At 32.9% G+C, this 20,580-nt stretch overlaps 3 protein-coding genes across 4 annotated transcripts; all 3 read right to left on the bottom strand.

Annotated features, from left to right (window-relative positions):
* Nucleotides 1-1,207: 1,207 nt before the first annotated feature.
* Nucleotides 1,208-20,177, bottom strand: LOC120169996 (ribonucleoside-diphosphate reductase small chain). The gene is made up of 3 exons (XM_039178064.1): nucleotides 20,172-20,177; nucleotides 15,946-15,950; nucleotides 1,208-2,288 (listed from the first exon to the last, which is right to left on the bottom strand). The coding sequence occupies exon 3, from the start codon at nucleotides 2,249-2,251 to the stop codon at nucleotides 1,262-1,264; it is 990 nt and encodes a 329-aa protein (XP_039033995.1). The 5' UTR covers nucleotides 2,252-2,288; nucleotides 15,946-15,950; nucleotides 20,172-20,177; the 3' UTR covers nucleotides 1,208-1,261.
* On the bottom strand, nucleotides 9,451-12,485 carry LOC120170000 (mitochondrial import receptor subunit TOM20-like). Its single transcript, XM_039178069.1, has 6 exons — nucleotides 12,198-12,485; nucleotides 12,028-12,106; nucleotides 11,738-11,907; nucleotides 11,371-11,418; nucleotides 10,346-10,441; nucleotides 9,451-9,620 (listed from the first exon to the last, which is right to left on the bottom strand). Exons 1-6 carry the CDS (start codon nucleotides 12,297-12,299, stop codon nucleotides 9,495-9,497), a joined length of 621 nt encoding a protein of 206 aa, XP_039034000.1. The 5' UTR covers nucleotides 12,300-12,485; the 3' UTR covers nucleotides 9,451-9,494.
* Nucleotides 14,339-17,273, bottom strand: LOC120169992 (SWI/SNF complex component SNF12 homolog). 2 transcript variants are annotated; one of them, XM_039178061.1, is made up of 3 exons: nucleotides 15,175-17,172; nucleotides 14,709-14,787; nucleotides 14,339-14,661 (listed from the first exon to the last, which is right to left on the bottom strand). In XM_039178061.1, the coding sequence occupies exons 1-2, from the start codon at nucleotides 16,764-16,766 to the stop codon at nucleotides 14,715-14,717; spliced, it is 1,665 nt and encodes a 554-aa protein (XP_039033992.1). In that variant the 5' UTR covers nucleotides 16,767-17,172; the 3' UTR covers nucleotides 14,339-14,661; nucleotides 14,709-14,714. The 2 variants fall into 2 exon arrangements, with proteins under 2 accessions (XP_039033992.1, XP_039033991.1); XM_039178060.1 differs by adding an exon at nucleotides 17,194-17,273 and having other exon boundaries at nucleotides 14,340-14,787; nucleotides 15,175-16,808.
* Nucleotides 20,178-20,580: the final 403 nt, after the last annotated feature.

The following is a 20,580-nucleotide window of genomic DNA, read 5'->3' as shown; positions in this document are numbered from 1 at the left end:
TTGTTCAACTTCAGTTGCCATGCTAGAGTAACAAGACTAGAAAAGCTGTTGCATTGATCGAGGTGTGAAGACAGATTAAAATCAGTCTTCAAGTGGGAGATTATTGAAAGTATTGTTAAAATGATTTTCAAGTTTGGCAACCAACTTTGAAAAAATAGTTTTCAAAGTTTGGTAAATGTTTCTTTGAAAATGGTTTTCAAAGTTTGGTAAATGTTTCTTTGAAAAATAGTTTTTCAAAGTTTGGTAAATGTTTGTTGAAAAATGATAATGAGATAATCACAATTAATTCTTAGGCTTTAGGGTATTTACAAGATTAAGTCCTTAGTTTCAACTATAAATATCCTAACTCATTTAGCTTCAAAACCATCCCAAAAATCATTTTTTTTCTCCCAATACTAGAGAGCTTTCTTGTGAGTAGTGAGTGTTTTGTAAACACGTGTAAATTTTCTCTCTTAGTAAAAGATCTGCAACAGTCCGGAGACGTAAGCAAATTGACTGAACTCCGTTATCAATTTAGGGTATTATTTTTCCGCTTTTATTTCGTATTCTCACTAATCTGATTATAAGAAAATTACTTGTACTCAGTTTATTTCCTAACATCTTCAAGAACTGGGACAAAAGCGTGTCCCACCAAGCCCAAGTCTATGGGAAAAAAAACTCTTTTGCAAGTTTTTGTGCACAAATTTATGCAAAGAACCTCTTCAGCGGACTTCTACACACAAATCAAAGACCCAAAAGGTTTGGTCATTTACATTCTCTCTCACTGAAACTCACACGCCCTCGTCGCATTATTAGAACAACTTGAAACTTGATCTCTTTGAGCACTTCTAAACGCATCGACTTATTGCAATCTCCCCATATGAACTGTTCGATCCTTTGGCAAAGGCATCAACCTTTGGCCACTCCACATGGGTGCCACCATTCCCGTTCAAACTCAACATGACCGAACTTTTAACAATTTGTTTTGACATGAATCCTCTTGATCCTTTATTAGAGGCATCAACCTTTGGCCACTCCACACAAATCTTTTAGCAAAGGCTCTAACCTTTAGCCACTCCACACAAATAACAAGGTCTAACTCATTCTTTACTCAACAATGAAATTATATCAAATCTATAAAATAAAGCACTTTTAAACAATAAAATAGATTTGATTGTTCGAGGAAGAAGACGAACGAGTGAAGTATTACAACTATTCTAAACATCATTTATCAGAAAGGGACATTAAATAAAAATATAATATAATATAATAAATTGAAACCCTAAAAATCTTCATCCATCTTGAACTCATGGGTGCCGCCATTACCGTTCAAACTCGACATGACCGAAGCTTTCTGATACTCACCCACTCTCTTCTCGAAGAAATTAGTTTTCCCCTGCAACGAAATCAGTTCCATCCAATCAAATGGATTTGCAACATTGTACATCTTCCCGTACCCCAACGCGCCCAGCAGCCGATCCGCTACGAACTCGATGTACTGACTCATTAAATCGCCGTTCATACCAACCAATGCGCAGGGCAGAGCGTCGCACACGAACTCCCTCTCTATATACACGGCCTCTTTTATTATCCCTTTCACGCGCTCTTCACTGAGCTTAGACCGGAGTAGATCGTACAACAAGCAAGCGAAATCACAGTGGAGACCCTCGTCTCGCGATATTAACTCGTTTGAGAAAGTTAATCCGGGCATTAAACCGCGCTTTTTCAACCAGAATATGGCGCAGAAACTTCCGGAGAAAAAGATCCCCTCGACGCAAGCAAAGGCGATCAACCGCTCGGCGAAAGTTTCTCCTCCGTTGATCCATTTCATGGCCCACTCGGCCTTTTTAGCCACACACGGCACCGTTTCAATGGCGCGGAAGAGTCGGCTCTTTTCATCGGAGTCCTTGATGTAGGTCTCCAAAAGGAGACTGTACATCTCAGAGTGTATATTCTCAATAGCGATTTGGAAACCGTAGAAAGCCCGCGCCTCGGAGATTTGGACCTCTTTCATAAACCGAACGGCGAGGTTTTCAAGGACGATTCCGTCGGAGGCGGCGAAAAAGGCAAGAACATGAGTGATGAAGTGGCGCTCATCGGCGGTGAGTGTTTCCCAGTGACGGAGATCGGATGACAGATCGACCTCCTCGGCGGTCCAAAACGACGCTTCGGCTTTCTTGTACATTTCCCATACTTGTGGGTATTGGATGGGGAACATACAGAACCGGTCTGTGTTTGCGGCCAGTACTGGCTCTTCTGGAATTGAAGGCATTTTGAAAGGGCAATTTTGAATATTGAGAAAATAAATTTGCTCTCCTTTTCTTTTTTTTAAGAAAAGATTTTATGTTGAATGATTTGGAGAATAGGGGGAAGAAGGTATTTATAATTTTATATGCTAAAATGAGCGAGGGATTTTGAAAATATTTTTTTGAGAAGTTTGCCGGGTAGAATAAAGCGCGGAGAAGGATAATTTAGGAATTTTAAGGAAATTTGACTACGTGTCTTATGTTGATTGGATGAAGATTAATAAAATTTTAAATTTAATGGAGCGGATAACGGTCGAGCGTACAAGGGAAGCTTTTGTAGTGAAAATATTTCTATTTTGAAGGTTGGCGGGAAGTATTAGGCGCTGTTCAACAATTTCATAATTTATCTTTCTAAGTTTAAAAAGTTTGAATTTAGTTTTTGTCCAACCTTTTATTTTAAATAATGTTTAGTAATATTTTTTATATTTTATATTTTATATTTTTATTTTTAAATAATATAATTTAACTTTTTAAATTTTATGTTTGGATTATATAATTTAATTTTTTTACATTTTAAGTCGATCTATTTGAATTTCTAAATTGTATAATTTATAAAAAAAATTACAAATTTATAACAAGGGTAACGCACAACCCGACTTACAAGCACCCGATTGTTATGTGTTAGATCGAAAGGAGCATGTAGGAGTAATCGTTCAAGAAAATTTAAAATTTTCGTATATTTTTTATTTTTTTATATTCCCAACTAAAAATTTGTTATATATTTTCTTCTACAAATCTATTTTTTCCCTTAAATTTTATAAATTTGTCTATTCTTAGAAGTTTAGAAATATGTATTATAAACTTATGTATACAGAGATATGACTAAAAATACATATGAAAATGACACTCATCATAACGAGTATTTATTAATTGAATTTTAAATAAAAGATAAGTTTATCGTTTTATTAATAAAGGGGAGCAAGCAGATTATGATTTTGGATGCAATGATTATTCTCTTGGGGATCTTGATTAGAATGCATGTAACTATTGACAGCAGAAGAAGGGTTTGAGCTTCACATATTCGAGTTGCGAACTTCATATCAGAACCAAAAAGGTAAGTAGTCATAACCTGTTTTATCAACTGAGCTATAACATTGGTCCCTGAGCTCCCACTCTCAAACAATAACATTAGTGGTCATTTTGTTATTTTCTAAAAGTCAGTGTTGAAAACATAAACTTAGTTATACTTTAATGACCAGTTATGTAGTTTATATTATTATATTTTTATAATTTTTAATATTTATTACTTTTTATATTTAGATGATGATGTGACACAGTATTCACCTCTCTTAACACCATTATAAAAGTATATCATTGTAACAAAATAAATAAATTCATATATTAGTTTGAATAAAAAGTATATATACACCACTATATAATTTAATTGTTAAATCGATGTCCAATAGAGAATGTAACATATATATGACATTAAACAACTATAATTTATTCATTTATGACATTAAACAACTATAATTTACTCATTTATAAGATTTTTTTATTTAATTTTATGTTTTATCATTCTTGTCTGATTAAATTAAAATCACTGAATTTTTTTGTATAACTATCGGTATCTGATCTATTAATAAATTAATTCAAATCGGTATTCCAGAGGTAAGGACGACCCTCCCAATCCAATTGGCTTCATTCATAATCATTAAGATTCGAACCCCTGACCTTGTTTAAGGGATTTACTGTCTCATCCCACTAGATCAACTGGTTGTTGGTTTTTTTTTCTATTTATTATACTAACTAATCATAATTCATTAATGTTTTGAAAAGGCTTACAAAGTTAAATCATTGTGATGAGAATTTAATCAAAGTCTCCAATCAAATAACAAACACGATTATTATTATTATTGTTTCTTAAATCTTTTTTCTTTCGTATGATTGTTCACTTCTAATTCTATCATAATTTTATCTTTATTGTTACAATGTAATTCCATTATGATTGTTCACTTCTAATTCTTGGAGACTTGTCATTTCATAAAAGTCCCGCCTTAAAAAAACAGAAGAAATAAAGAAAGTAGAGTGTTAAAGGACAATGATATATGTATATTAAGAATATTCTAAAATGATGTAGAAATTTTAGATGTGTAGAAGTATTTATAAAAATCAAAATATTTTTAATATTTAATATTTTATCGAAATTTATCTATTAGAAGAATCTAGACATTTATAATGTTAAATTGCTAAAACGTTGACATGTATCGACAATCCAATAGCTACTATAATCTATAAATAGTGATGAGTTTTACCTAGGGATGGCAACTCAACCCGAATCCGACGGGTTCCGACCCGATCGGGTCGGATTTTTTTTAAAAAAAAATCGGGTTCGGGTCGGGTTTTTTTAAATGTACTGTTCGGGTCGGGTCGGGTTTAGGGTGAAAAAAAATCCGACCTGACCCGACCCGAAAAATATATATAATTTTATCCTATATATTTAGGGATAATTACAATAATGTCCCTCCATATATAATTTTTTTCAATTATGTCACTGTTTTCATTGAATAAAATTTTTTTTATTATTATTTCGGGTCGGGTCGGGTCGGGTTTCTAAGTCATATATTCGGGTCGGGTCGGGTCGGGTGAAACCTTAATTTCGTCGGGTCGGGTCACGGGTGAAAAACCCTTTCTTCTCGGGTCGGGTCGGGTGGCCCAAAAACCCGACCTGACCCATTGCCATCCCTAGTTTTACCATTGTAGTATGAGTAAAAAAAGTGAGAAAATAGTGTTAAAAGTATGAGCTCTAGAAAGAGAGTTTAGAGTTAGAGAAGTGAAAAGTTGTGGGGAAAGTGAGTATATTGTAATTGTATTTCATATCAATAAAAGTGTTATTTTCTCTTAAATTTCTCGGTTAATTCTTAGTTTTTTTAAGTTCTTATTACACTTGTGTTAGTTTTATTATATGATCGACTCTATCACCTAATTGATATATGGTCGATTATATTGTATGATTGATATATGGTCGACTCTGCCGTCTAAATGATATATGATCGGTTATGTCGCCTGAATGATATATGGTCAGCCTCAACATCATCGGAGATTTCATTTTCAATCTTATCGGCATGAGTCTTGTGCTCTTGCATTGATCAGTTCAATGGAGTGTGCATCAAGAACATCCTTAATCTCATGAGAAATTACACGCCGATGCTCAATTTCTGATTCAGACTCAACATGATCACGCACCAACACAGATAGGATGGTGATATGATGCACATTAATCACGTGCTTAACCTCACGAGATATCATATGCCGAACCTCATGAGATATGTCACACTTCAGGTCTTGCTAGATATTAATCTCAAACTCGTTGGACTCAAGCTCCGGTTGATGGTAGATATCAATCACAAGCTCTAATTGGTGCTTGATATCAATCGTAAGCTCTAATTAGACAGACTCAGATTCATATAACACTAAATAATCCCAAGTATTGCCCCAATAATACTATCAACCTGCAATTATGAACCATGCCCACTTATTGGTAGAGCAGTGGAAAATGCATAAATCTAAGGTGAACGAGTTTTCTCTCTGAAATCCTAATTTTTTAATATTAATTGTCAATTTTACTATGGGTGTCTACCATAAAATTTTATGTGTGCTTGTTTTATACAAAAAAATCAATAATTAATATATGTGTGTCAATCCTCAAAAATGTTTTTAGATCTGTCACTAAACATGAGCAGCAACATTACCATCAGAATTGGTCATGACGAACAATAAACCACAAACAACAATCTAACTAATGGAACAAACAAACAAACAAATGAAACAAAAGTCATTATTTCTGTTTGATTAAATTAAAACCACTGAATTAATTTTCTATTTATTATACTAACTAATCACAATTCATTAATCCTTTAAAAAGCTTACAAATTTAAATCACGATGATGAGAATTTAACAAAAGTTTCGATTTATACTAAGAGCAAGAATATATATATTTTATTTTATCCCTGTAGTTGGTGACATGTGTCATCATTTAATTGTTTAAATAAGATTAATTAAAAAAATGATGTGGAAATAAAAAAAAATTACATGTCATCTCACATCAACATTGTCGTTAATGGTTTTGAAAAAAAGTAAAGTTTAGGTACTAAATAAAAATAAAAATAATAGTGTAAATACTAAACATGTATTTTACCATTTTAATATTTACTTAATAAGAATAATTTAATTAATGGTGTGTTTTAGGTGTGTCACTCTAATGGTGTGTTGCAGTGTACGACGTAAGCTCATCCCAAAATAAAATACCTACAATTGGTTAGAGATCCTGTCGAAACTAATGAAAAGGTTTCAGAACATTTATGGTCTTAATGACGATTTAGTAACGCATGACACCGCAATTTACGAATCCCATTCAAAGATCAAATCATATTGATCACCATTCTCGGATTCAAAGAATATATCGAAGGACTGTTTTCATAGCAATTAGTTTTGTATGATCTGTCACATCTCAAATTGGAGTTAAATTTAGCAATCAGTTTTGTATCGTCTGTCACATCTTAAATTGTGGTTAAATTTTTTTAATCTTTAAGTGGGGTTAAATTAGAGTCTTTGTGAATTTTTGGCGCTTGATTGTGAATTTCTAGAACGTGCGAGGACTCTCTGCATAATTAACCCAAGCGATAGAAATCAACAATAGAGCAATAGATAAATTCAAGTGCAAAATAGCTATTTTAAAACTGACTAAATCCACCGTAACTAGTTGATTTAATAAGTTGAAGTAATAAATCATTTAAATAAAATCGGAGATTTAAATCTTGATATTTGTGTATAGAGTAAATTGAGTTGGGAGAGTAACCTCATAATGGATCTTTGTAAAATCCGATCTGAACTACTCAGTTAATAAATCAAATACCAATGATTAATTAAAAAATATTTATTAAATCCATGATCGAATTGTTAGGTTACAACTAAAAATGTTAATTTCTTGTAACAAATGCAGGAAAAAACTAAGCTAGAGCTAGCATGAGAATATGTAACAAGATAACAGAAGAGTTTTTAGCTCAACTGCATCTTTGGAGAAAAATAATTGTTTCATGCAAAAATAAAAAATAAAAAAACTTTGTCATTTTACTTATTTTATTAACAAGGAAGAATTTTTTTGGGTTATCATTCCGGTTTCAAAACTTCGTCTTATTAATTCGAACCGATTCATAACTCACACTTAATTTGGATGGATGAATCTACAAAGAAAATATATTAATAACTAAAATAGCATGTAATTCTCAATTATTCTCCAATGTCTCAACTCAAAGATACGAAGGCTGTCTGAATATCCCACAGGCATGTAGAGTTGGCGTATGGGAGCATCGCAAGGCATCCCTCAGTTTATCATGAGATTTAAGAATAACAATTGTTATATAACAGTTAGAATATTGTTTGAAACAGTTATTTCACGACCGTGATATTCACAATAATTGCAATCGTGATAAACGTAATGCAACTGAAAACGCGACTGCAATTGTGATTTATATCTGGGGGAAAGACAATTAATCCTGGTTCAAGCATACAAAATTCGCCAAAAAGAAGAAGAAAGAAAGACCAAAACTATATTCAAACGAAACAATCTTTAACATATTAATTTGCTCTGGTTTAGACTCTCTCCATCCTCTAACAAAAGCTTAGACACCACCATAATAAACACCAAGTGATCTCTTAAGGTCGTTGACAAATTCTACTTTTGTCTTGAAACTTTGAAAGGCCTATTGTGTCCTTGCTACACAATGATTAAAAACTCAAAATTGTAATTTCTGTCCATAATTTTAACATCATTTGTATAAAACAAAATCCATTTTTTTAGTTCAAAAATTTTGACGAGGAATTCTTTTTTAACTTAAGGTTTTTTTAAAAAAAAATTTGTGCCGTCTTTTTTTTGTTTAATCGGCAGTAGCACTAATCTTAATATTGGATTTCGACCGTCAATGATGATTATTTTTCTTGTTTTTTCTTATTGTGTTGTTTATTTATTTATTCTTGAGTTTTTTTTTAATTTTAAATAAGAATCTATATTTTTATGACAAGCTTTTCTATGCTCTTATGTCACATTTTTCGCATACCTCTGTGGTCGTGTTGGCGTTCACACAAAGACCCTCATGACATTTGTCATTTTCTTATTGGTTTGTCGATGGTTACATTTTGTCATATCCCTCTTAGGTAAAATGTTGTTTGCCGATATAATCAGAATTATGTAGCGAAACAATTTGCCAAATTGTTTTGTTCACTCATCACTCTTTTATTACTTCGTAAAACATCTCATTCGACAAAGATAAGGATTTTTATGAAGATTGCTGGATTTTTCTATGTTGGACATCATTCTCAATGGAGGTTTCGTTTTTCTTTATATCTTTGAATATAGTTTTTAGTGACTATTGTCGTCAATTTTTTGTTTGAGTGCGTTATAATTTAATTCATTTTATTTTTTTATTAATAAAATCTAATTACCATTATTCACGAAAAAAAAAATTGACGAGAAAAAATTAACGCATTCGGAATTAATAAAAACAATAAAACAATTTTATTTTTTTATTTAAAATTTGTTGTTTTTGTTAAAAATATATTATAAACATTTTAATTTATGAACAATTTGTTAGATCGTTTTACTTACAATTAATTAATGATACGAAAATATATGACATAATGTATTTATACTTTTTATAATCTATAATATTAAATATAAATATTTTTATGAAATTTGTCCGTATTTATTTACTACTCATAAATTGTGATTTTAATCTCTAAAAATTTTAATCATGACTAAAATGGTGCAAGCTCAAAGTGACTAAATTACAAGAAATTGAAACACAATATAAAATTTAAGTATAGCACATACACTAAAGGTAGAATTCAACTTAACATATTTAAGCACGAACTGATTGATCTCAGTAGTTAAGAAACTTGTTATTCTTACTACAGGTTATAGATTCGAACGCCGACAGGAGTATGAGCATTCATTGCGAATTGATTGAGAGTTTTTAAACATGTACTATCTTGTATTTGCTCCGAATTTATCAAAAACTTAGTAAACCCATGATCGATTTATTAGGCCGTGGCTATAAATTCTAACTTGTAGCAAATGCAGAAGACTAAGCTAAAGCAGCATGAACTAGGTAAAAGATATTAATAACTAAGATAACAAATAATTATCAATTATCCTCCCAATGTCTCAAACTCAAAGGTCTGAAGGCTGGCACTGCAAGGCATCCCTCAGCTTATCGTGGTGGTGGTGGCAATCGAGATTTAGCAAAACCGACCCATACGATGATGCCAATAGCAAGGATTATCCATCCAAATATGTCATATCTGAGATCATTGTTTTTCTTACCCTTTTTACCAGGCTGCAAGAAAGTAAAGATGATAAATCCTGGCTCAAGCACACAGAAGTCATTAAATTGACTAAAACTGTATGCTAATGAAACAATCTTAACATATCCGAGACCAAGGACTGAGCAATCGTCCAGGATAGTTCATTCCCATCTCCCATAATCCCTCTGTTCATCACCCAAAAAGGAGGAAAAAGGGGGAAAAATGTAGTTCATGGGAGATTTGAGAAACCCAGCAGCTCAAATCAGTATCCCACATATGAGAACTACATTGATCCTTTCTATTCACATTTGATTCATGTATACAATATAATGTCAATTCCTCCCTCACGATATATGTGATCCTTTGCGTGTTTTTATTCAACAAAGCCACTCAGATGCACAAAAGCATCCTATCTACATTATAAATTACACTTGTGCATGTTATGCATGGAAGTGTAAATGCGTGTCCCCTAAATTAACCACAGTACATCTGCAACACATCAAACATTTTTGATGTTGTTTCCCTGAAGCTATGAACAATTTTAAACGTAGATCAACAGGAAACAACAAGAAAAGAAAAAACTAATGGACTTCTATCCTTTACATTTCCAAATGCCAATGTAGATAGTGTAGAAATCGGGATCAATTAAACAGCACATAACAATACAAGCCACACAGAGATAACAGGTAAGAAGACAGGAAGTCTAAGTGCAGATAGGATGAAGAGAAACATGAAATGAAGAAATTATGAGTATTACATTTTCTGAACTGGATGCAGCAGCAGTAGGAGGTCCAACCCCAACCATTTGTTGATCTAAACCATGCTCAAGAATGTCACGGAGTAATTCTGGAGCCTGAGAAAAAGAAAAGAAAAGAAAAGAACCTATAGATCACATATCACAAACAAAGTATCTCAGTTTGAACTAGACATCTCTCTCTAAACTCTTCCATTTAAGGATGAAATCTTTAAACGATTGACTTTCTCTTCTCTTTCATGCTTGTATGCCCTCAGAATGTTTCTATTACCATAAATCATTAACTTTATTCATTCCGAAATTTAGCAGTTTGTACAGAATGAAAAACAAAATCTAGACTGTCATTATTCTACAATAAAAAAGAACACCGAGCTTCATTCATATGAACCTCAATTTCATAGCATCGGGGAGGAAAACACCAGCAGCAATTACTACATGAGACCTCTACACTATATTACTTGGACTTTTTGGCTTTGCTTGGTATGAAGGATGGAAAATTTGTTAATCAAATGGTCAAGATTCATAAACACTTTCTTACTTTGAAGTTTAACCTTTTGATTAACAAATTTTCCATCCTTCAAACAAGGCCTTTATGTTAGTATCAGATACGCTATGTACACTTTAGTCCTAGTATTTTCCTGTGAATTTGAAGATTCATTGGAACGTAATATCCCCATATCCATGTCCAAAAATGTGTCAGTCACAGGTGTTTAAATAAAAAACAATGCTCGAAGCAATATAGCCTCTACTAACCTCAACATGCAAATTAACAACAGCTGAAAAAACAAGAACGATAGACACAAACAACGAGAATCCCACACTTGAATATCAAAAAATACAACACTATCAGTTCATCTAATACTGAAAACATAGAATCAAAAACCTCTAGTCAAAATCAAACAAGGTCCACCCCACACTTTCACAGCTAAACATAATATGTTGTGGTAAGCTGTTAAAAGTTATAAATCACATGGAAGATTAGCATTACCTAAGAATAAACCAATATAATGGTAACCAGATCAAAGTACCTTAGAAGATATTTCGAGTGATTTGAGGTAAACTTCATTAGTCGGATCCTACAAATACACACAATATACTTTCCATGTCAAACAAAGCGCATCAAGCAATAACGAGAACGTACAGTTAAGATTTTGTATTTAAGATATATCTAGATAAAAATATATCTATAAAAAATATAGACAATAGGGTCGGTTCAATCCTTTTAGTAAAAGATTGGGCCAAGTTTAATTGCAATTCAACAAACCGACAGTAATTACTGGATTACAAATTATCCATTGCTTTGAAGTCAATTTTTCTTTTTATCCTTTTTATTTATCTAAAGTATCCACTGGTTTGAATTCAAATTTGATCTTTCGAAAAATAAAATAAAATTACCTCATCAACTGCTTGCTGGAGATATTTAACAGCCTTGTCGAAATGAGGCCCGGCTTCATCCTCCTTATTGGTCAGAAATGCTAAAGAAGTCTCAGCATTTCCCAAACACCATAAAGCTTCATGCTTTTGAGGGTTAATGGACAATGCCTGCTCTAACTTCGCAATAGCATCTAATTTAAAAAATAATAATCAATGTAAATAACCTAAATTCAATTCTCAATGGCAAAAAAACTATTGTCAATTAGATTAAGGTTTCAATTGATTTAAAAACAAAGTATATATACGACAACCTTTGATCATTTTCAGGGAAACTTGAGGACTTTGACACTGAGACAACTCCAGTAAAGTTCCGGCCCATCTAGTCAAGTTCTGCCAAAAAAAAGGGAAAAAAAACTAGCCAAAAACATATTTTAATTGGAAAAAAGGGAGAAAATAGATCCAAGGAAGGAGGAAACCGAACATCGGCATCATTAGGATCTGAAGCGTAATTGGCTACGGAAATTTTACGAGCTTGCTCAAAGAAGAGCAGCCGATCAAGGTCGTGTTCGTCCGACACTTCCATGGCTGCTCCTTTGAGCTTTCTTTTTCAGGATCTATTTTTTCTCTCTATAGAATTCCTGTACGGAGCAACAAAGATTAATAAGTGCAAATTGAATCCCTCTGCATTTTGAAATATGCCTAAAAGAAAGAAAGAGTTACTCTCTGGCTTCATAGTTATGACCTCGTTAGCAGCCATGAAATTAGGAACGGCAAATTTCAGTTTTTTTCAGAAGTTAAACCGGGTTTTCTTTAGAGTAAACTACACCGATGCTCACTAATATGTTTGAGTAAGGGATGTTGAGAATGTCTAAGCGTTGAATGATTCAAATACTGAATGATTTAGAGGTTCTGTATAAATTAACTCTGAATGTGACATGCTGTTTGATAATGGCTCTGAATCATTCATAATGTACTTATGTACTGAATCATTCAGTACTGTTTTACTGAATCAGTTAGTACTGAATAATTCAGAGGTGTGAAACAAATGCGCTGAATGTTGAACGGTTCAACATTCAACGCTGAATGATTCCATTAAAAGGTAAACAAACAACCCCTAAGTTTCTTTCCTCACTGACATTTTAAACGTAATAAATTAGTTACTAACGATATCGATTTGTAACAAAATGGTCACTCCATCGTTATCTATATTAAATTGATGATGTGACACCATTAATAAAAAAAAAGTTAATATTTAGTTTTACCCCTAAACTATTATTAAAACATAAAATATATTCTTAAACAATTATTTTATATCTAATTTATCCAAAAAAACTTTCTAATTTTTAGTTTTTTAACTCCCACCATCTCAATTATATTCTAACAACTTTCCTTACAAAACAAGAACCATACTAAAACAAACTCTTGTTTGTCTTTAAATATTCTAACCAATTTCCTTACAAAATGAAAACCATCCCAAAAACATTCTTTTTACATTAATATTAATTGAATATATGACTTTAAATACTCATGTATTTGTCTTCAATGGAAAAATCTCATTTATTTATGCAATGTGGTTTTTGTTTTGTAAGGAAAATGGTTCGAATATAATTGTGATGGTGGCGAGTGAAAAAATATAAATTAGAAAGTTTTTGGGATAAATTAGATATAAAATAAGCATTTAAGGACTTATTTGGTGATTTAGAAATAGTTTAGGTATAATATTAATATTAACCTTTTCATTAACGTTGCAACATTAGTAATTTAACAAAAATAACGGTGGTGTGACCATTTTGTTACAAATCGATAATATTAGTGACCATTTTGTTACAAATTAAAAACAATAATGACCAATTTGTTATTTTTAAAACTTCAGTGAGAAAAACAAAAATTTATTGAAATATTAACTACCATTGGTGTAGTTTACCCTTTTTATATGGTATACAATCTGATCTTAAATCTCATGCTTTATATAAATATCAATTTCAACTTAAATCCAATTAAAGTTCAAATATCAATTTCAACTTAATTCAATTAAAGTTTACATAGTTTTAAATATCAATTTGATCTTAAATTTAGCTAAAATTTACATAGTTAATTGTCCCTCATCACCGTCACATGTCACTATCAATTTCAGTCACTATCGATTTTCGTCACTATACATCGTTCAGTATCAACGACTATTAGTCTCTAAACTTTTCAATTTACCTTTTTTCAATCTTTCGAATACGAATCTAATACTTGTTTCACTAAAAAAATAAAAGATCAAAAAATTGAAAATTAATATAAAAATCAAATTACTTTGTTTACTTATAATTATGTGATTCGATTATAAGGGCAACTAATTTAATAACCATTTGAGTAGTTTATCATAAACGATAAAAACGTCTTTATCCCTTCATACTTTTATATAAAGTTTTTTTTAAATTAAACATTTAAAGATTAATAAATTTATATACATATTCTTTATAATTCCACCTCAAATTATTCGTTGAATATTCTTTTTCTAATAATAACAAATTAGAGAAAATCTAGTATAGCTTTTGTATTTGTTGGATAAGCCATACTTTTTGGACATAAATTTCAAGCTGCGGCCACTTGAAAAGAAATTGACATACCCATGTTCATGTTAAACATGTACCCATATCTGATACTCACACCCTTGTCCAAGCATCATAGTCCAGGAGTGTGCCATATATATATTACAAATCGAACAAGATCAAAACTATCATGCTAATTTCCAATGTCTAATTTAAAAGGGTTTGATGATAATTATGCCTAAACAAGCCACTTCACCCATTCAACTACAGTGCGATTCTAAAGGACTGGTATACAGACAGTTTCAGTTGATACATGATTTGAATCGATGAAAAACCTAGCAAGTCATCGATCCCTTCGGAGCCTCGACTCTTGTTCTCCCTGGAGAATCAATTCCAGCAGGTGGCTTCACATGATTCATTGGCTTCCAGAAACATCACTTGCAGCAGGTGGTTTACATGATTCATGTGCTTCCTGGAGCATCACTTCCGGGAGGCGGCTTGCGATTCAGATAACGGATAACAGCATCTTCGACCCTGTCAGAATCACCAGAAAAAGAACTTGATTATGTCGATCAGAAGATTTTAAGATTAAACGTCAAGGCTTAAACATGATACATGCATGAATGACAATTGTTTCACATATGAGCTCTGGCAAAGAACAAAAAATCTAATGCAATGGTAATATTTTACGGTAATAGGCAATGAGATGGAGGATTCAACAAATATTTTTGACAAGGCGCGAGCAATAATGTTAAAAGGTCGATCAAGTACTCGTGTTTCTACCAAATCAATCACAATTCAAGAAGCAAGATATTGTAGTGGCAATGGCTGCAGATCTATAAAGTGATAGGCTAGGTTGCTCTAAATGATCCATAACGCAACAAGGGTAACTGCAATTCTGCAAAAAAAAAAATACTTTACCATTGTTGGTTAAAGAAATCTGATTGGCGCTCTTTTTCAGCACTTCGACTAGGTTCTCCGGTTACCAATTTCAGATCCCGGGTCTGAGACTGAACTAAAGCATTTATAAATTCTACTGGAGATTGACTGAATCCTAGAAAAAATGCACGCCTTCTACAGTGGTCACGAATTTTCCTTATGGTAGCACATATTGATTCATCACAAGCATCAATCTCTTTGGTCTTTTCTCCATTTGTCAACAGAGCAGACAATTCCCTTTGTATAGGAAAGGGTATGTCGACTAACACATCATAGCATGCATTTCCAGCAGGACTATTACCGGAAAGCTTGATTTTATGCTCCAAATGTATGGGTGGTGGTGGAGACAAATGCTGTAATATCTTCTGTGGAACCATGGTAAATTTCACCCTGTCTTCCCCAAAAACTTTCTGAAGCTGTGCATCACAATTAAAACAAGAGGGATCGTTTGGGTTTTGAAGTTTTCTAGCCTTCACATAATGCCAGATTGCAGCTAAAATTCTAGGCCGTGTATCAACCTCAATACCAAGGACTTCCATTAAAGCTGAAGAAAGCTTGAACTTCTCGGGAACATAATTCATTTCTAACCGTATATTCACAGTGAATTCTTTTTCCCCTTTTCGCTTCACCTCAAAACCTTCTTGTGGTGCAGGAGATCGAGCATGCTCCCATATAATGATATGATTATCCGGATATAGTCTCTGATCCAAAGAGATAGTCACTCTTTTGAAGAAGGATGAAAACTTAGGGTACAAGGGGTTCGTTTTATGAACAAACCCAGGCTGATCTGGATCTATCCCATCTTCCAAGATCTTCCCAATAATCTTAAGGGTCCACACCGGGGGATCTGCATTAGGCTTTTTTGGAATTGTCTGAATCTGATTGGCAAATGTGTTGAAAACATATATTCGAAGAGTTTTCTGAACACTAGGTGGGCTTTTTAGTGCCTCTTGGATGTCAACTTTTTTCCGAGCTACCGCAGCATCAACTCGTGCCTCAAACTCAAGAAGCTGGGTATACAAAGCAGATTCGGGAAGAATAGTAGCCACTCGTTCTTGTAGCTGTTTGTCAGGAACCTTCTGCTTCTTTCTTCTAGCGGCCTGTGTAAGTTCCATTGTTCTCAAAGGGGGCATCGTGTTTGTCATAGGAACAGCAGGAGGATACATGGGGGGCCTTTGAAAGATCCTCTTTGCACTTGCATTGCCAGGAGTAGACATGGATGGAGAAGAGGAACCTAAATTACCAAGGCCAGCATTTTGAGCTTGGCTAAGGGCCAAACTTTGAGCTTGAAGTTGTGCTTGGAATTGGGCATTAACAGACTGCCCTTGAGCTCGAGCATGGGCCAGAGCTTTCGACTGAGCCAGAGCCAGGGCCTGAGCTTGTGATAACTGAAACTGAGCTTGAAAACCAGCACTTAGTTGAGCCTGTGCCTGTGCCTGTGCCTGTGCCTGTGCCTGTGCCTGCGAGAATGCAGGGTTTCCAGACATCGATGGAGCTACCATCCCCGCATTAGCAAAAGGCGACGAAGACGCCCCAAGTCTCTTGGAGGGATTATTGTTGTTCATAGACATCATTAATCTAATTCACTAGGGAAAAATATCAAACACCTACCAAACCTAAAGCATTCAGGGAAAAAAGAAAACCCCAAGCAATCTTAGCACATACCCAATAATCAAAAGCACCAAAATACACAAAATTTCCCTTCAAAATCAAACCTTTAGAGGTTGAACCCTAAAGGTACCAAAACCCCAAAGCCCTAATTTTGCAAAAACCCCTCAAAACACTGAATCTGAACCAAATCATACCCAAAAAAATATCGGATTCCAAACAAGCAAAAATGAGGAAACGAAGGGGAAAAACAAAAATAGGAAGTGCAAGAAACGAAGAGTTTGAATTACGAAATTAGATTAAAGGAAGAGAGCTGAAACCAAAAGAGAGGAGGAATTCAGATTGAAATCAAAAGCAACAATTAAAAGAAAAAAAAAATTGTAATAGTCTTACAAAAGATTGAAGAGATTTGGATTGTCTTCCAGCAAACAAAGACTATCAGCTAGAGAGAGAGAAAACGAAAGCCAGACTCCGCTGTCGCTGCTTTGTTTGCTACTCTGTCCGTACCATTTACCAAATATCAAAGTCCGGACCCGAATCCGATCCAAAAGAACCGGGCTTTTGCAATTTTAGTTACCCAAGAAAAAAGCCCATGCATTGTGTCAAGAGAATGAGTTGTTTCGTTTCCAAATTATTTTATATCCCAGGTGATTTTAAAAAAATAAATTACATTGCAACCTCCGTAACATTTATAATTGATCGGCAAAGTTATGGCTCGTCCTCCCGAGTTGTTCGGTCTGGCATCGTTAAGCCTCTTACCCGTGGTTCGTTCGGGCTCAACGATGGTGCTCTAGAAGTCAATGGGATATGCCACCTCGGTCACCATCCATGACTACAAATGCCAAGAACACCAAGTATATGGACTACTTATCGACATTGATACACATAGTTTCTTTTTTTCGGTGTTGTTTTTAGGTTAAAATTGATAGTTGTTGCAGGCGGAAACAAAAGATGGATATATCCTTAGCATGCAAAGAATCCCAGAGGGACGTGTTGAGGGGAACGGTGGTGCCGGAAACACGAAGTAGCCGGTACTCATACAACATGGCGTCCTTGTAGTGAGTCATCTGTAATTTCCGAGTTTAACTCAAGCTTGAACAACTCCAGTTAACCAGCAAGACAAATTCAAGTATCTCATTCAAGTATTTATTTTTCTTATAGTCTTCAACGATTATAGGGTAAAATATGTTTATATATATTTTTTAATTATGGAGTGTACACACCATACCGACACAACTAATTAAATTTGTATCTTTTATACTGATGTTATTCAATTTCAATCTTTATCTCAAATCAAAGTCGGATTTTTAAAGACTGGTGGTCTTTTGGGTGTGAACTCGACTCCATGGGAGGAAAATTTGATGACTAAAGTTTAGGTTAAAACACTCGAGTAATGCATGTGCCGCGCACTCTTTTTGGGGGCCTTTTTCTAGGGAAATATTTGTACTTTACGGGTGCGTTTGGTTTACGGAATATAAGATTATCAGTGAGAATAAAAGATTATCAGGGAATAGGATTACTGGGAGTGTTGTATTTTGTGTTTGGTTGATTTATCAGGAATGTAAGATTACCGTGTTTGGTTAAAGGAATAAAAGATTATTAGAATGTATATTTGACCAAATTGTCATTATTATATATTTGTATAATATTACAAATTGTAAAATATTTATATATTTTTAAAAAAAAATTAAATTCATAATATTTATATAATTTTTTTACAAAATTAAAAATATAAAAAAGGTTTAATGAAAGGGTAAAAAAATTTTAACCCCTGAACTTCATATAAAATTTTAATTATAGATTTTTTTTTGTAAATCTAAAATAATTTAAGGATAAATTTGTAATTTAACCTTCGTAGAATTTTTATTATTCAATGACAGAAGAAGGATATTTTTGAAAAAAAATAAAAATTTAAAGGCATTTTAGTCCAAAACGCCGATAATGTTACAATACCTAAAGAAAGGGAGGTAATGACATTCCCGGTAATATACCCCAAAAAATCTACTATTGGTAATAAAACATTATCGGGAATGAGATTCCCGACCAACCAAACATGGGAACGTGAGATTCCCATCTTATGGGAATCCCACAATCCTTAAACCAAACATGAGAATGTGAGATTCCCACGACCTTTAACCAAACACCCGGAAAGATTTGGCTTAATTTACGGACAAAGATTACATTGTTGCGGGATAGTTTTTAATTAAAATGAATAATATAATAAATGCACTTTTATGCTTGAAAAATCATGTTGTACAAAATAAAAAAGCAAGGGTTTAAAATGCTTTTCTAAGGGATTCAATCATGAGATCAGTTAGTGCCACCACCTTTGCTTTGTTTTTTCTTTACATAAATTAAATTATATAATTTACATTTAAAATAATTTTATTAACCATGTTCAATGCCAATAAATTATTCTATAATCATTATAATTAATTTAATTAATAATGTTTAATACATAAATTACTTGATAAAATAAAATTAATGATTATATTGAAGATTTATAACATACGAATTGTAATATAAGAATCATAATTAATACAATAAATATTTATTAATTTAATTATCATAATTAAGATTTTATTATAACATTTAAAAATTAATCATATTGGTTAGTATGATTTATTATAAACTCAATTTTATTAAAATCTTATAATTTCATCAATGGTAATATATAAGTTAGGTAAATATCAAGTTAGATAAATATCATATCATGTCAATAACAAGTCAGATCATTTACAGATCAGGTTGAAAACATGTCAGGTTCATAACATGTCATATTGAAAACAGGTCGGGTAATACCAGTTATTTACCAAGTCAATCTCGGGTTCAAGTTCATATCAATCGGCCATTAAAAATTTAATGATGACATGACATTACCTTATGATGACACGTCAACATCACCATTAATTTTTGGGTAAACTACTCATTGAGTACCTAAACAATCAATTTTGATCCGTTTTAATACATAAACTATCAATTTTATAAAAATAATATCTAAAATTTAGTTTTTGTTTCATTTTAGTACCCTGTTAAAAATTTGACATTAAGTTTTGAAACAAATTGAAAGTTTAGGTATTAAAACAGACCAAAATGATAGTTTAAGTACTAAACGTGTTATGTTTTTAATTTGTGTGATGCTAAAATGAAACAAAAGCTAAACTTTAGGTATGATTTTGAAAAAATTGAAAGTTTAGGTACTAGAATGACCAAAACTGAGTTTAGGTACTAAATGCATAATTTATCCTTAATTTTTTAAGGGTGGGTGACCAAAATGTAACCAAAATATAACGCTAGGTATTATTTTGAAACAAAAATAGTTGGGTGACCAAAACAGAATAAAAATGATAGTTGGGGTATTAAATGCGTAGTTTACCCATTTATTTCAAATAGAATAGTTTGCTTAGTCACACTAATTAATTGGTGTTCATTTGGCAGTAAAACTCTGGTGTCCTTCACAGAGATAGCATCAAGATTAGAGAAGACAATCAGGAGGATGATATTTGAAATTTTCGGTGTGGAGAAGTACCTAGATGAACAAATTGACTCCACAAATTACCTTCTAAAGCTCATGAAATATAATGCGCCCCAAACCAACGAGCCAACCGTGGGTGCATTAGCTCACAACGACATGAACACGGTGACCCTCTTGTATCAAAATGAAGTTGATGGATTGCAGATTCAAAACAAAAATGGAGATTGGATCAATGTACAACCATCGCCCAAATCTTTTATAGTATTGGTTGGAGAGTCCCTCTACGTAAGTCGAATAGAATTTTA

This window comes from Hibiscus syriacus, unplaced genomic scaffold (genome assembly GCF_006381635.1).
Source record: "Hibiscus syriacus cultivar Baekdansim isolate YM2019G1 unplaced genomic scaffold, ASM638163v2 tig00111769_pilon, whole genome shotgun sequence".
NCBI classification, from domain to species: Eukaryota; Viridiplantae; Streptophyta; class Magnoliopsida; order Malvales; family Malvaceae; genus Hibiscus; species Hibiscus syriacus.
The sequence above is the reverse complement of the archived record's forward strand: the minus strand, read 5'-3'. Positions and strand labels throughout refer to the sequence as shown.